General features: G+C 41.1%; 1 protein-coding gene across 1 annotated transcript in view; it reads right to left on the bottom strand.

The window, feature by feature from the left end:
• The window catches only part of LOC146670978 (mitochondrial adenyl nucleotide antiporter SLC25A23-like), a 49,612-nt gene extending 33,245 nt beyond the window's left edge, over positions 1-16,367 (bottom strand). Inside the window, exons 1-5 of the mRNA XM_085403115.1 lie at positions 15,574-16,367; positions 8,838-8,961; positions 8,649-8,736; positions 4,130-4,241; positions 3,672-3,830 (exon numbers count right to left, since the gene is read on the bottom strand). Of these exons, the coding sequence (XP_085259241.1) occupies positions 3,672-3,830; positions 4,130-4,241; positions 8,649-8,736; positions 8,838-8,961; positions 15,574-15,786 (696 nt within the window). The 5' untranslated portion in view covers positions 15,787-16,367. The remainder of the gene's footprint in view (positions 1-3,671; positions 3,831-4,129; positions 4,242-8,648; positions 8,737-8,837; positions 8,962-15,573) is intronic.
• Between the last annotated feature and the right edge of the window lie 1,162 nt (positions 16,368-17,529).

The following is a 17,529-nucleotide window of genomic DNA, read 5'->3' as shown; positions in this document are numbered from 1 at the left end:
TAGAAGTAAGTGGAATAAATGCACAAAGCTGCAAAACACAAGGGCAAACTAAGGTGTACATTATTACAATGCAATATTAAATATCAAGTAAAACTTCACCTTTTATAAGTGTGTATGCAGCGCTATGAGATTCAATAATATAAGCTGAAACATGTAATTGAAAAATACTTCATCAATGTCACTTTTATTTCATGGGTCCAAACATTATATAAAAATCCCAAGTCTCGGGTAAGGGTTAATGGCTACTGACTTCTTCTCTCTAGGCCACTGCACTAGACAGGGTGAAATGTTAGCGCCGTCCTTATTTGCTCTCAGTATTGAACCGTTAGCTGAACTGATCAGATCCAACCCTCTCATACAAGGAATTAGAAATGAAACCAATACACAATATAAGCTGTCACTTTTCGCAGATGATATTTTGCTATTTTTAGAGAATCTGGTCACCTCTGTCCCAGCCCTTCTGAGCAATCTTAAAGATTATGGTACAGTGTCAGGTTATAAAATAAATACAAACAAATCTGAGGCGTTAATTGTTAAGTCAAATTGTTGAATGTTGTCATTGTGGTTCTTAAATTTGTAAAGTCTTAGTTCAAGCAGTAGGATCAAAGCCATTCCTTTGATCCTGACCACCCACGCCAGCCAATTTTTCTGGGTTTTTGAATTTACCAAGGGTGTGTTATTCACCACCTTGTGTTGCTCACAGAGGATTTGGGCTAGAGAAAGGAGAGGAGCATTGCTCCACCGCCTGGTTCTGACCAAGGCTTCCCTCGTTAGCGAGTTAAAGACCGGTTGAAGATGTTCTGTTATGTCTTGTGTTCTTCATGAGGAATAAGTCTCTAAACTAGCGGGGCATGTGGAAACACAGACGCAACATTAATGATTGTTGGGAACTGGCCCACACAGCTAGATCATCTTGTATCTTTTAGACACTCTAAACAGGGTTTCAGATACTTGGGGATAATTATTACTCCTAAAACCAATCAGTTACTTGCACTCAATTATGATCGGTTATTCAAGGAGGGACTTGGACAGATGGAACCTACTCCCACTCACTCTTATGGGGAGGATTGAATGTATAAGGATGAATATTCTTCCACGCCTATTATTCCTATTTCAGAACCTACCCATTTTGATCCCACAGTCTGCATTCAAATTATTAGAAGGCATTACATCTAAATTTATCTGGCAGATTACACAACCAAGGGTCAGACTCAACCATGTCTCAAGCTGTTCCCGTAAATGGAAATGTTGAGTTCCTTCCATCATTGTCAGATCTGAGTTTTGAGAGGTGGGCGGAGAAAGGTTAAATTAAGATTTTAGAACTCCACTGAAAACCTTTCTTTCCAAAAGTAGTGTCAGTGATAAGCAGTGTTGGTCAAGTTACTTGAAAAAAGTAATCAGTAACTAATTACTGATTACTTTACCCCAAAAGTAATCCCTTTACTTTACTGATTACTTTTTCCAAAAGTAATTAGTTACTTAGTAACTTTTTAAAAACATGATTTACAACCTGAATAGGTGATAAAGCGATAGATCTTTTAGCCCAATTCTACTTTTTCTGCATAATCCATCATACAAAATGTAATCAAATGGAAAAGTCTCTTTTTAAAACTTGTTTTATTAGTTTTAATCTTTTAACTTTATGCATCAAGCAAAAATGTAATTATATGCAACATTCTCTGACTGGAAGAAATTTGTTTAACATTTAAACCTATTTTCTGCACATTCCAGCACATAAAATAAAATATTTTTTTTGTGTTTACACTCAGTCTTTCAAATAGATGAAAGTGAAATACAGTAGAAAATAAATAAAATCAAAGACTCAGCGGTCCTGTTGCTCTATTTTCACCTGTTTAGCAGGAGTGCGGCAGGCGGAGGTTTGCCCTGGTGCAGGTGTGCCGCAGCGGTCAGTGGAAGAATCTGTGAGTTTCTCTGTGAATTTCACATTCCCGTGGCAGCATACTCGGTGCTTGCTCTGAAGTTTAGGGGTTTTTTTCGCTGTAAAAATAAGTTTTCTTCCCACGCAGTGAACAGTGGACGCTAATGTTTTTGTCACTTTTTACGGAATCAAACTCAAAGTAAGGTCAGTACTTCCACGCGTTAAACGCTGCACGGTCATAAGCTCTCCCGCACTCTACATATTATCCATTGTTGATCTGCACACAGCTGTTGCAACGAACGTTGCACTCGCTTACGTCATTGTCATGAGACACTCGCAAAAAAATCACGGCTTTAGTAATGCAGTAACGCAGCGTGCTTACAGGAAAGTAACAGTAATCTAATTACTTTTTTGGCAATAGTAATCCCTTACCTTACTTGCTACTTGAAAAAGTAATCAGATTACAGTAACGCGTTACTTTTTCCAACTTTTTTCAATTTTTTTACTGCCCATCTCTGGTGATAAGTGTTGGAGAAATTGTGGGGTTTGGGGGGACCAGACGCATCTCTTTTGGGACTGTGTTTGCATACAACAGAGCTGGATGGATATTAAGAACATTATGCAAAACATATTGTCAGTCAACCTCCCAATGGATACTCTTATCTTTTTTTGGGATATCTTTCCTGATGGTTTCTCCTATGAGCAGCGCTTTCTCCTAAATTTTCTCCTCATGACTGCAAGAAAAATGATAAAAATTTACTGGTTCAAGTCAGAAGCACCCACAGTTGCCCAGTGGCTTCTGAAAACGGTTTTGTTCATCTACGTTCTTTGATTTAGTGTTTCTATTATTTAGTTTTGTATTTCTAGCTCCCCTAGTTATATTTAGTATTCCTGATGTGTAGTTCTCAGTTTTTTTATGGTGCCTTCCCTGTGTTCTTGTGTCTCGTTGTCTCACTTGTGTTTTCACGTCTGTTATTTTCTGGTCTCGTCTGTGTGTGTATGTCAGTTTGTGTTCCCATTACTTCCATGTGGGCCATGTTCTGTTTTGCTTCACTTACTTTGAAGGTTCCTCGTCTCACGTGTTATGTTCAGCTTTGTGTCCTGTCTCGTTGTGTGATGTTAGCCCCAGCTGTGTTCCCCGTGTATTTAAGCCCTTTGTTTCTTCTGTCCTCCGTTGCGTTCTCCCTCATTCACGTTGCGTTCTGTCTGTCTAGGTTATTTTGTACTCCTCAGTTTAGTTAGTTTTCCTTGTGTCCAGCAATAAAGCTGTTTTGGAGTTCACTTTTCGCCTCAGAGAGACTGTATTTGGGTCCTCCATTCCTGCCTGCCACACACAGCCAATGACAAAAGTGACCAATCTTGGTGTTCATATGGAACTTTTGAACTTCTAATGGATCATCTAGTGGTTTTTTCTCAATGTTTATTAATGTTTTTCTTCCTTCTTACCTGTTGGCATCTTTGTTTTAGTTTTGTGTGAACAACCACATGGAAGCATCTACTCAGAATGCACATACAAAGACGGGGAAGTAATTGCTGTAAAGCTGGAAGGTAATCTTGTTGCTGAAGAGGCTATAAGAAGGCTTCAAATGTTCAAAACTCATACTTTGGAAAAAAACCTCTTCACAGAGGTGGAGTTTCACAATATGTGTCCGTTAAGGACTGGGTGTAGCAATAACAACAATCACTGGAAATTACACAGAGCATTAAGTCGACTAATGTCTCTGGCTCTTTTCAGGTCATTATATAGTAAACTAAATGTGTGTATCAGTGGCAGGACAGTGTGAATACCCACTTGCAGGAAGACCTTGAGACGGTCCAGTGGAGCAGTTCCTGTCCGGGACACTGCCCCTGCCATGGCTCCAGCAACCAGCTGCCTCCATACCAAACCTGATTGCCGCTCCCGCTCTGAAAACTCATCAGGCACTGTCAGGTGTTCCCCGATGTCAAACATCTAAAACAACATTAGAAAGATAGAAACTGTGTTTGTGTTTGCTCGTTCTTCGCCACTGCATCTTGCCAACACATGCTAACTGTTACATAATCTACATCTATATGAGGTATGAATGAAAACAGTGTAGTTCACAGTTCAACTTGATTATGTTTTGGCCAAATACGACCAAATATTTTCATCCTAATAACCCATTAGCATGAAAATATAAATACTGTCAGGATGTTAACATTTATTAATCATTTATAATCATTTATAACATTTAAAAGTGAAAAACAAAAACAAAAAAAAAACACTCCTACATGGGAGTGCTTCCAGTGGTGGACAATTTCCTCCATGTTGTGCAAAGGGTTGAACAGGAAGTGATCACGCCATTCATTCCAGTCAATAGTCATAGTCCCATCTCTGTCCATACTGGGAGAAAGAGAGAAGGTTAGGGCCGGTTAATGCTCACTGTTTCTCGCCCTCATTAACTGGATGACAAAGTGACATCACATCTTCTGACATTTGTATAACAGATGTATTCAGGAGCTCAAGGGTCCCAAATGGCCATGGGCAAAAGCACCATACGGGCAAGCATGCAGTGCTGTGAAAGAGTATTTGCCCCCTTTATGCCATCTCCCTTGATGCCGGGTTTAAAAAATAGCAGTTTTGATTTTGGCGAATAAGACGCTCTCATAACTCATTGAGTCATGCCACTGACCGGCCAATTGGTGCCATGCATTTTAGTACCTCTTCAGATTGCTTTAGAACCCCTTCAGAGCACATACTATTTTAGTATCTGGTACCAGGTATTATTACAGTATCACCTAATGGAAAACCCTGAAAACTGTGGCGAACGGTGGCAAGTCGATCTGAGTAGGTACTAATGGAAAAGGGGTTTAAATTAAAGCTCCAGGCCCTTGGCTGCATCAATTCCAGGGTCCTGAAGTCCTGTGATGCCCAACCATCTGCCCCCTGCAGTATCTCTTCAACCTAAGTGGAAGATTTCTTCACTAATAAAAAGCATTCCCAGTTAATTACACCAACATGGCTGTAGGATCCCATGCAGACCCCTTTGCATCCTCTTGTCTCCTGTCTGATCACTGTTATAGCAATTGGTGAAGGTGAAGACATTATACACTCAACAAAAATATAAACGCAACACCTTTGTTACTGCTCCCATTCCCCATGGGATGGACGTAGAGACCTAAAATTCATTCCAGATACACAATATAACCATCCCTCCCAAACAGTGGTCACAAATCAGTCCAAATGTGTGGTAGTGGGCACATCTGCTATATTGAGATAATCCATCCCACCTCACAGGTGTGCCACATCAGGATGCTGATCTGACATCATGAGTAGTGCACAGGTGTACCTCAGACTGCCCACAACAAAAGGCCACCCTGGAATGTGCAGTTTTTTGCGCTATTGGGGGTCTGGGGACCCAGAACCGGTCAGTATCTGGTGTGACCACCATTTGCCTCATGCAGTGCAACACATCGTCGCATGGAGTCTATCAGATTGTCAATTGTGGCCTGTGGAATGTTGGTCCACTCCACTTCAATGGCTGTGCGAGGTTGTTGGATATTCGTGGGAACTGGTACACGCTGTCGTATACGCCGGTCAAGCACATCCCGAACATGCTCAATGGGTGACATGTCCGGTGAGTATGCTGGCCATGCAAGAACTGGGACATTCTCAGCTGCCATCTGCCCTGAACAATGTGAACCATGATTCATCCGTGAAGCGCACACCTCTCCAACGTGCCAGACGCCATCGAATGTGAGCATTTGCCCACACAAGTCTGTTACGGCGACGAGCTGGAGTCAGGTCAAGACCCCGATGAGGACGACGGGCATGCAGTTGAGCGTCCCTGAGACGGTTTCTGACAGTTTGTGCAGAAATTGTTTGGTTGTGCAAACCAATTGTTCCAGCAGCTGTCTGGGTGGCTGGTCTCAGACGATCTTGGAGGTGAACCTGCTGGATGTGGAGGTCCTGGGCTGGTGTGGTTACACGAGGTCTGCGGTTGTGAGGCCGGTTGGATGTGCTGCCATATTCTCTGAAACGCCTGTGGAGACGGCTTATGGTTGAGAAATGAACATTCAATGCACGGGCGACAGATCTGGTTGACATTCCTGCTGTCAGCATGCCAATTGCACGCTCCCTCATTGCTTGTGGCATCTGTGGCATTTTGCTGTGAGACAAAACTGCACATTCCAGGGTGGCCTTTTGTTGTGGGCAGTCTGAGGTACACCTGTGCACTACTCATGATGTCAGATCAGCATCCTGATGTGGCACACCTGTGAGGTGGGATGGATTATCTCAATATAGCAGATGTGCCCACTACCACACATTTGGACTGATTTGTGACCACTGTTTGGGAGGGATGGTTATATTGTGTATCTGGAATGAATTTTAGGTCTCTAAGTCCATCCCATGGGGAATGGGAGCAGTAACAAAGGTGTTGCGTTTATATTTTTGTTGAGTGTACTATGGAAGACGTTATGTTTAGTACTGGTACCGAAGAAAGCCATTCCTTCTGGCCTTAATGACTTCAGACCAAATGCCTTGATGTCACATGTCATGAAGGTGCTAGAGAGTGGTTCTTGCCCATCATATCTTGCAGGTGAAACATCCCCTGACCCCTTTCAGTTTGCGTACCACCCTCTTGTGGAGGTGATTATCTACCTCTTTCAGCATGCTCACTCTTAACAGGATGGTACTGGTGGCATTTTTAGAATCATGTTTTTTTTCCCAGTGTCTTTAATACCATCCACCCACTTCTGCTAAATAATAAGCTGCTCAGGATGGGCCTCACCACTTCTATTGTCTCCTGGATTGCTGACTATCTGTCAGAGAGCCCTTAATTTGTACCACTGTTTGATGTGGTGGTTAGTAATACTAGGGCACCACAGGGGACAGTCCTGTCTCCATTCCTGTCCACCTCAAATTTCCATTACAAGACTAAAACATGCCACCTGCAGAAGTTCTCTTATGACACTGCAGTGGTTGGATGTATTAAGAAGAAAGAAGAAATCACCTCCTTCTGAATTTCAGCAACACAAATGACATGTTGGCTGACTTTCGGAGGAAAAAAACACTGCAACTAGGCCCATCAACATGGCGGGTGAAGAGTTAGAAAACGGGGACGGCTACAGGTACTTCACCTGACTGGAGGAACCAACAGTGTACAAGACGCTGTACAAGATGAGGATGAGCAGACTTTACTTTCTAAGGATGCTCAGATCCAATAATGTGTGAGGCAAGTTGTTGGAGGTGCCATCTGTTTGACATCATTCCCTCTCACCTGTTTAAAACAAGTTTTCATGTAATTCGGCCATCAAGATTATAAATACTTGTTTCAAGACGGCCACATCTCCTAGCCAGAGGCAGCTTCTCTGCCCATATCTGCGAATGGCAGATGGATTGGTTCCTATATGGTGGTTTTCTACTCTGAGCACTCAAAGCACTCCAAAGCAATCCAAGGCTTGCCAAATTACACCTTCACTCCGGTGGTATAGGAGGCCAGTTGACCCTGATCAACCTGAGCCTTCCAGCTCAACACAGGCCTCTTTTTAATAGATTTTTCCCATGGCTTTCCACACTTTCAGATGACAATGTGAAAAACAGGCCAGCCTCAACAAGCCTCAGGTGAATCTGACTGGCAGCAGCCCAGGAGTAAAGCTCCCAAAGACCTGCTTCTCTCCAAAGCCGACAAAGTAGTACAAAGAAACCAGCTCTTTTCCCCCGCTTCCTCTGACGAAGCCTCCTAAGCAAAGGCGAAGTGCTCAAGCAGCACTGGAAAAACAACCTCATTTTGTTGACTCTGAAAATTATCCATAGCAGATTTTATCAGATGCATCATATATTAAAAGGAAGATGACACCGGGCAAAACTGTACCAAAAATACTTGCACAATATGTAAAATAAACAAACACATAGACAGAGGCACAGCCAAACACAGGTGCCATCTTGCAACCCAAGTCCATTAATATTATTTTCTTTTATTGTGCACTTCTTTTTCACTGTTAGTAATATTTTGATATTAACACTTCATCATCCTCTGATTACAGCAGTCAAGTAGCTGCTTTTCTAAATCCTTACTATTACGTGCACTTCTTGTGTCCTAAATCCCCTCACGTGCTAACCATCTGTATGCCAGCCTTGTCCCTGGGCCCTTCTCCAGTTGGAAACTCACCTGAAAGTTCAGTTCTATCACTAACTGCTACTGATTGTTTAAGATGCGGCCTTCACAAATGCCACTGCCACAAAATCTTTGGCTTTGTAAACTCCCTTAATCCTCAAAGCTAATCCTCCGACTTAGCCAGTTGAGTTTAAATCATTTATGTAGTTTTAACCTTTTTTATACTGGAAAGTAGGGCGAGCACAAGGGAGATAGAATCAAACCCAGGCACCTGTAGACTTTTGGCATATGGATCACCTGCTCAACCAAGTCAGCTACAATGGCACATGGTGTAAAATCTGAGCAGGTGGAACTGACAGAAGGGAAGCTGAAGAAGAGCGGAGTGTACGAAGGGGTGAGTATGTATGGAGAAGCTCGGATAGATATGGAGGAGCAAAGTTATGAAGTGCTTTGAAAGTGAGAAGCAGGATCTTGAAATTGACACGGAGGTGAACTGGGAGCCAATGGAGCTGTTTAACAGGTGTTATATGTTCAGTGGATCTAGTTCTGGAAATAATACGAGCAGCTGTATTTTGAACCAACTGCAGTTTATGGAGGGATTTATGAGGTAAACTATAGAGAAGACTTGACTGTAATAGATCACTGTGTAAAGAAATACAAACAAAATCAAATTTCCATTTCAGACATGGTACCTCTGCAGTATTTTGGAGGCCTGTTCCATGGTAACCTCCACTCCAAGCTTTTGTAGTGAGTGCTGGATCTCCCCCACATCAATTTGCCCTACCAAACACATCAGAGAGTACAAACAGCATTGGAAATTGGGGCCTGTAAAGAGATTATTTATGGGTGGTGTATTTACTGTGTGTTAAGCATGCACACACCGTCATTGTTACGGTCCAGTCTGTGGAACATGAGCCAGAGTCTTTTCTCGTGAGTCTGGAGGTACTGAGAGAACTCCTGGAAATCCAGCAGACCATCATGGTTGGTGTCGCTCTCAAGGACTATCTGTAAGTCCAGAGAAAGAGAGAAAGCACAGAGTAAACAGGGAATTAAAGCCAAAAAAAGGCTTAAATTAGGATGTGTTCACAATGTAAATGACATGGGGCAAACGGTGGGATCAGGGAGTGTAAATAGTGAGGAGAAGAGAGTTGAAGTCAGCCAGTCCATTTCCATTGTCCTGTCTACCATGCTGGATTCACAACCACAGAGCACAGGGAGCCACGGTGAGTTTATTTCAAAACTTTGTTCAGTACATTAACAAAATCAATACACACACAGAAATTCCTCATTAGGAGCAGCAGCAAGAATCAGAGCGAATGACCATTTTAGCTAACGTAGCTAACCGTAAAAGTTTCAGTTTCAGTTTTCAGTTTTATTTGTCATATGCAAGTTAGCACAGGGTCAATATTGCAATGAAATGTGTTTGACGAGTAGCAGTCACTCAGCAGCATGATACAGTAAAAGTGCTAGCTAACTAGCTATCCAGGAAATACACACTAATCAGTGTACTGCCCTGACATTAGTGCTGGTAACTAGCAAATTTCACTACTGGACTGAATCAGCAAAAATGATTTAAACACAAAAAAAGACAAAGAAAGAACAACATATTATTCTCAACTGCAACAAGTAAAACAGTAAAATCTAGATTATTAAACCTTAAATCTCTCTTTTCTAAGTGCCTGTTAGCACATCAATTAATAATTGATTAACAAATCTTACAGAAACCTGGTTACAGCATGATGATTATGTTAGTTTAAATGAATCAGCACCCCAGAGTTATACTAAATGTCAGAATCTATAAACCACAGGCAAAGGGAGGATATGGTAGCAAGCTTTGCACCTCAGCTTTTTAATCAACCACAGACCCAGGGAGTTTCAATTCATTTGAAAGCCTGATGCTTAGCCTTGTCCACCCAAGAAAACTCAAAAATAGTTTTATTTGTTGATATCTATTGCCCACCATGCCTTACTCAAGGTTTCTGTATGATTTCTCACTCTTATCAAATTTAGTGCTCAACACAAATAAAATAAGTATTGTGGGTGATTTTAACGTCAATGTAGATGCTAAAAATGGTGGCTGCGGCTCAGGTGGTACAGCAGATCAGCTACTGATGGGAAGGTTGGTGGTTTGATTCCTGGCTCCCCAAGTCTGCATGTCAAATATCCTTGGGCAAGATATTAACCCGAAATTGCCCTCCGATGCGTTCATCGGAGTGTGAATGTGCATGAATGTTTATTAGTTGCACTTGAGTTTAGAAGTGCTTGTATAAGTGGGTGTGAATGGGTGAGTGAGGCTTGTTGTATACAGCGCTTTGAGTACTCCGGGAGAGTAGAAAAGCGCTGTATAAGAATCAGTCCATTTACCATTTAAAAATACTTAACAGGGCATTGTTATTATTTATTATTAGACTCAGTTAACTTCTTTCAAAATGTAGAAGAACCCACCCACTACTTTTCTCACACTCTAGATCTTGCTCTGACATATGGCCTAGAAACTGAACATTTCACAGTGTTTCCTGAAAACTTTCCTGAAAGCAAATTTAAAATGCTGCTCCTCACATACAAGGTCCCATCTTATCTTAATGACCTTATAGTACCATATCACCTATTAGAGCACTTCGCTCTCACACTGCAGGCTTACTTGTTGTTCCTAGAGTATTTAAAAGTAGAATGGGAGGCAGAGCCTTCAGTTTTCAGGCCCCTCTTCTGTGGAACCAGCTTCCAGTTTGGATTCAGGAGACAGACACTATCTTTACTTTTAAGATTAGGCTTCAAACTTTCATTTTTGCTGAGTTACGGCTGGATCAGGTGACCCTGAATCCTCCCTTAGTTATGCTGCAACAGGTAAAGGCTGCTGCGCAATTTCCATGATGCACTGAGTATTTCTTCTTCAGTCACTTCTCTCGCTAGTCTTTGACTTTATTTATTTGCTGCTGTGTTTTACTTGCATCTATTTGAAAGAGTGAGTGTAAAAACACACAAAAAAATTATTTTATGTGCTGGAATGTGTAGAAAATAGGTTTAAATATTAAACAAATTTCTTCCAGTCAGAGAATGTTGCATATAATTAAATTTTTGCTTGATGCATAAAGTTAAAAGATTAAAACTAATAAAACAAGTTTTAAAAGGAGACTTTTCCATTTGATTACATTTTGTATGATGGATTATGCAGAAAAAGTAGAATTGGGCTGAAAGATCTATCGCTTTATCACCTATTCAGGTTGTAAATCGTGTTTTTAAAAAGTTACTAAGTAACTAAGTAATTAATTACTTTTGAAAATAAGTAATCAGTAAAGTAACGGGATTACTTTTTTGGTCAAGTAATAAGTAATTAGTTACTGATTACTTTTTTCAAGTAACTTGACCAACACTGACAGTAAGTAAGGTAAATAAAGCCCAGCTTCAGTACCTGAGCTATGTCTTGAGGCAAACAAAACTAAACTTTCTTAAAGAGTAAGAAAATGTGTGCATGCTCAATTGTTTCTTGCTGTATTAATTGGCAATAAATCTTATACTGGAAAGCCTGTTATTTCCCTTTAAATGGTGCCACATTTGTAAGGAAAATATATCTGTGGGTTGAATAGCAGAGTTGAGTATGTGGGATGAGTCCATGAAAAACTTACCAAATCTTCTCTGCCAATACTAAACACCTTAGTCTGCTATTGACTCTTGCTTTGACAACATGTTCACTGGAAGCTGAAAATGTGGAGGAACCTTATGTGAGTCCAGATTCTGCCTATGGCAGTTGGATCACAGTGTGGAGAAGATGCAGAGAATGCTATGTTCATTGGTAACAGCTTTTGCTGGAGACAGTGTGATTGTGTTCAGCGGCATCTCCCTCACTGTAAAAACAAGATTTATCATCATTGGAGGCCATCTCTATGGCAATCCCATATCTCAACAGTCTGGGACTGAACTTTGACAGTGCTCACCCCCACAGAGTGGAGTTTATTGGACACTACCACCAGAATTTGGAGAGGATGCTATCGCTTACCTGCAGTCCTGATCTCAACCACATTGAACATTTGTGGGATCAGCTTGGACATGTTGCTCAAGCCAGAATGACTAACACAATCACACAGGCTGACTTGCAAAAAAGCTGGTTGAAGAGTGGAATGCCATCCCACAGCAGTGTGTGACCAAGCTGGTGACCAGCATGAGGGGGAGGTGCCAGGCTGTTCTTCCATATGATACCGAGGCCCTTGCTTATTAAATTAACAAATTCTTTATTTGCCAATATGTCTTCAATTATCCAACTCAATAAACAGCACCCAACAAGAGTCAGTAGCAGAATACGTTTTTGTCACTGGCAGAGAAGATTGGCAAGGTTTTCATGGGTATAACCCACATGCATCTTGTGGATCTTCAGAAGTCCATATATAAAGCGTATAGCATCCCCTGTATTATTTGAATGGCTAATGAAGAAAAAGTTCATTTACTGAGTCCAAGAAAAACTGAGCAATGTCATTAAACTTGGACTTATTGCTAAATGTGTGACAAAGTTGATTTATTTCAACAGACTGTTGCCATTTCTGACATTGGTTTAAAATGGGGATGCAGCTGTTAGACTCCCCAGCATAAAGTAGCTCAATCCCTTATATTATTTTTCTTTAAGTACTCCACGATCAGGATTTCAAAAGTTAGTTCTTTTCTTCTATTCATTCTTCTGTTCAGAGACATAACTTTTACCACGTACCACGTTGACGTCGAGTGTCCTCAGTAAGACATCACAACAAGGGCGTAGATTTGGTTTTGGCATTGGTGGGGACGGATGATTCAACCACTGAACTCTGCCCTGTTTCTTTTTTTTCCTTTTGGTTTTTGCTTCTTAATAAAAAGAGGAGAAATATACTTGCCTACATGTGCTATTCTACGTGCTTTTAAACCATTTAAAATCACAATTCATAGTTTTATATGTGACTTATATAATGTTAAAGTACTATTAAACAAATGACTAAGTATTTTAGGCTTTAGTTTACTTCAGCCATAATCCATATAAATCAGGTATCATACAAAAATAAAAATAGCTTCAAATACAGTCATGACAATAAAAGAATATGACTTTAAGGACTTAACATCATTACTTCAGTTATAGTACACCAACATCTGTTATATTTTGGCCCTAAGGGAACACTGAATGACCTGGTGGTTTTTGTCCATAAAACTACTCATTTAAGATTACCACAAAGTAAAAGATCTCTCAGCAAAATTATGCAACAGTTTAGGCACACAATTGCCCCGATCAAATCAGTGAGCTGAGATTTTCTATTCTAAACATGAACTACTGTTACAGCAACAGACATGGACTACTGGTGTCCCACACAACAACTCAATGTCCACTATGTGAAGGAGCCAAACACATGCCTTCTCCTCTTGTTAACTGAGACAAACTGCTGGCATATTTGTTTTACATCTATACTGTCCAGTCTCTCCTGGTGGACATGGCATACAGCAGCATTGTTTAATCTCATTTGAGTCATTGTTAACCTTAGCCATCTTTTTAGTCTTCTGAGAGCACTGAAGCTTCTTTCAGCCTCAGTACATGCGTTTTATCCTCAGATTACAATTATTATTCTGTGCTTGATGTGCCTCACCTTTGGCCCTGGCTCTTCCCCTCTGACTGCACTACGACATATTGCCACCTGATAAAATAACACATTGATTCGTGCCATATAAAAAGTGAGACATGTCAATTCAGATTCTTTGTCAAATATACACTAATGAAACAATTTACATCAGCAGCCTAACAATTGTCATGATAATAAATACTATTTAATCTACAGCACCAAATCATCAGTCAGTCACCTGTGACCTCACCTCTTCACCTCTGTCCGAGCTACAGCATGGCAGAGCTGCCTCTGTCACCTGATAAATAACAGTGAGACATTCCAAATACATGCAGTCACACATGTGCTTCAAATACAGTAATGAACCAACAAGTCATCATCCAATTTCACCTGTGATCTTGTATCACCATTACTCTCCGAGCTTTGTGTTGGTTCTTCTGTCACCTGACAAATAGGACATACATGACAATAAGAATAAAATGAGTAGCTGCTTCGGTGTTTCTGTCAATTTGTGCAGATCTTGACTCATCAGTAATGTTTGTAGGGTGAGTGCATTTTTAAAACAATTTGTGCAAACTGCACTACAAGGTGGCACTACAAGACTACCTCATGACATTTTGTCTCAAAAATTAACCTTATGAATATGTCAGTACCATTAGGATGAAATTATTGTGTCACCAACATTTTAATGTTAGACATATAATTTTAACAGCCTCTGTAAACTAATATCCTGGCTTGCTCAAAGCTGCCGTTTTCTCTGACAGTTTCAATCAAAATTAGAAATGCTACTCTGGGAGACTGAGATAACTAATAGTGCTGCCTGTTGTGCAGTTAGTTTCCAAAACACGTTATTCGTGGTTACATACAATTTTAGACTGATGTGGGCCAAAGCCTAGCATAGCCTGTAACGTTATTATGACGGACACATATTATGAGTTAATTTGGCTTTAAGTGACTTGCAGGTTTCTTTGAAAAATACTTATATCCAGGTTCTTCCTTTTTGCTGCCATCCTCCTCTCCTCCTCGCAGCGCAAGCAGTGTTGCCAACTCCTCAGTAAGGAAAATCGCTATTGGTTGTCCTAAAAGTCGCTAGAAGTCGCTAAATGACGTCATCGCCTAATTGGTCATGCTAATCTAATTGTAACCTATGTTGTTGGAGAGAGAAATAACATCGTGGAAGAGACATAAAGTGAGTAAAAAACGTCCTAAATGCATTTAGAGTTTATTTAGAACTACAAATTAAATTTCTTTTAGCAATTATTGTTTTTTTTTAATGTCACAATTCCAACCCTGCTCCTTTACCTGGGCTTGGACCGGCAAAAGTGACCCGAAATAGGCACTCTGGTGGAGTTACTTTGTGTGTGTGTGTTTATAAGTAGTTTTAAACCTTGTGATCCACAAAACAGCATAAGAGTAAAGGAGTGAAAGAAGAACTGACTGCGTTACAGCACCCGCTGCTTGTTGAGAGTAAAAGTGATACGCGCTTTCACGTCTTTTTTTAGCGACTTTTTTTTTTTTTAGAAAAAAAGTCGTTAAGGGGTCTGAAAACTCGCTAATAAGTCGCTAAGTTGGCAAACCTGAGCGCAGGCTTGCCGCTGGTAAAACCAAACAGAGCTCCCTGAAAGGCACAGCCAATCACATTGGCCATATTTGTCACATGAGGTAGGACTCCAGTAGAGGACGTAATTTAACTCTTTCTGCACCGCTGGGTGAATGAGACGTTGACAGATCGGGGTTTTTTTTTTTCTTTCTATCGGGTTTGATTTTCTTTACTCGAATAGATCAAATTATTGGTGGGGACAATTCAATAATCGCTGAATATTGGTGGGGACATGTCCCTTCCGTCCATGCCAAATCTACGCCCTTGCATCACAAACACACAAAGATAAACTTGATTAAATAAAAACCTAAAATACAGAAGAAACCATTTCCACACTCTTTACCCTTAAGATAAGTTTACTTTTTTTTTTACAAACACTATAAACTAGTTCACGTACAGCGTGCGCGTGCGTCTGCCTCAGCCTGTGCCGCATTAAAAACACCTGCTCACCTTCTCAGCCTCTCGGAGTTGTAAACCACGAGTTGCCAGTCCGGTCTTCAGTTCATTGATGTCAACCCTGCCATCTTTATTCAAGTCCAGTTGCTCGAACAGCTCCGCATACCTCTTTTCTCTTTCTGGGTCCAGAGCTGCTCCGCTCTTTCCGTTCTCTGCATTTTCTCCGCGGCGTGAAGGGGCGCTGGAGCACTCCTCGTCTTCGCCCATATGAAATGGAGAAAACCGGGTTTTGGTGCTGATCGACAGATTGTTTCACAGCCAAGCATCAGAAACTAAGCAACCGCGCGTGTTTTTGCAGAGGAACTGGTACCATTGTCTTACATAGTAACGGATGAATGGAGAAGAACGGAGTCTGCAGAGACTAACGTTCCTTCCAGATGGATGGATGCGGTTTGGACGAGCTTGATTAATCCCCGTGTCAGTTACATAGCCAGTCCTCCCCAGCACGCGCTAATCCATAAAGTCATTCAGCTGAATTTAAGTTTCCGTCATAGTAGAAGGTCGTAAATGAGTCGCTCATTCTACCGCAGTGTAGGCTTTTAGAAACACATCTGTGTGCGCGCCAGGAGCTTAACATCACCTCCTACTTGCACTTAAAAAATGGTACGAAAACCTCAAACCCACTTGAAGGGAGAGTGAGTAAAACGCAGTCTACCTCCGCAAATTCATCGTCCCCTGGGACTGACGGCACGCGCTCCTACTGCCTCAGCGTACGCGCGCGCTTACAGCAGTGCACGAGAGAAGATCACCGAGTTCACGCGATTGTATTAGGTTTGCGATATTTTACAGGGAGCCAAATCAAATCAACAGCCAGCCTTCTTACAGTCTGGCGCGCTTCCATGTTTTACTGGGTGGTACAGAGGACCACGCTGTAACTGTGGGAAGCCTCCTCTGTACACATGTATATACGGGAAGGATATATACAGGAGAGCCGCACTAAAGCACAAAATATAGTCTGGTTTTGACAGCTGTTTAGCACTACCAATCAGCACAATAAAACATGATTATAATATTCAACACATCCTTTAAGTTTTAGGGAACACTGGGGATGGTTGTAAAAAGGGAGATGGCAGAAAAAGCATCACTTTCACTAAGAAGGAATTACATAAGAATCATGTAATCAGCTCAGTGTTTATTACAGGTTTATTCCAGACTATGCATGTGACAATGTGTGAAGAAGCATTCAAAATCTCTAACTTTCATCTAGGATAGTTTAAAAAAAAATTACGTGTTTTACTAAGTACTGATCATTAAGAGGTTTGTATTCAAGGAAAATGAGTGGTAGCGAATGAGCTTTTATTGCCTGCGACATGCAGTTACTAGCATTGTAACCCTCTACTGCAAAAAAACATCACGGAGGATCCCCTGCCCATCCTCACATAGCAACAAATTGATTATACATACTAACATAAGGATTGTTGTGGTAACAAAGTGGCACTACTGAAGTAGAACCATTTTGATTTTTTTTTTCAAACCAAGAATAAATTCTTATTTATTTACAGGTCCACTCTCCATGGTTTGAAAACTGCTCAGCCTGATCTACACTGTGGACTCCATTGTAATAAACTGGTGTACAGCTCAGTGTAAGTGGTGTTGAATGTTCACACACTACAGTCCCTGTCACTTTGGTGCTGGTCAACCACATCTGTTTCCCAGGTGGATGGTAGCAGAGCTCATGCATATGCTGGCACTTATTGACTCATTTCTGATTTGCATTTCTGCTCTCTTTCTGACTTTCACTGACAGCAGCACTGTCAGGAAACAATAGGTTGAGCAGAGATTGTAAGGTTGGCACAGTGGAATGAAGCAGGTGCCCCATAAAGAATTGACCTGGGCTGAAGTATCCCAACAAGGCAATAGATCTGTGGCCTTTTTGTGGAGGTTTTTTCTGTACCTGCTCATTTATGAGAAGAGAAGAGAAGAGAAGAGAAGAGAAGAGAAGAGAAGAGA

This window comes from Rhamphochromis longiceps, linkage group LG4 (assembly GCF_057381845.1).
Source record: "Rhamphochromis longiceps isolate RC_006_pf linkage group LG4, R_longiceps_female_GT1.1, whole genome shotgun sequence".
In the NCBI taxonomy this organism is placed as follows: domain Eukaryota; kingdom Metazoa; phylum Chordata; class Actinopteri; order Cichliformes; family Cichlidae; genus Rhamphochromis; species Rhamphochromis longiceps.
This window is presented reverse-complemented; position numbering and strand designations above follow the sequence as displayed.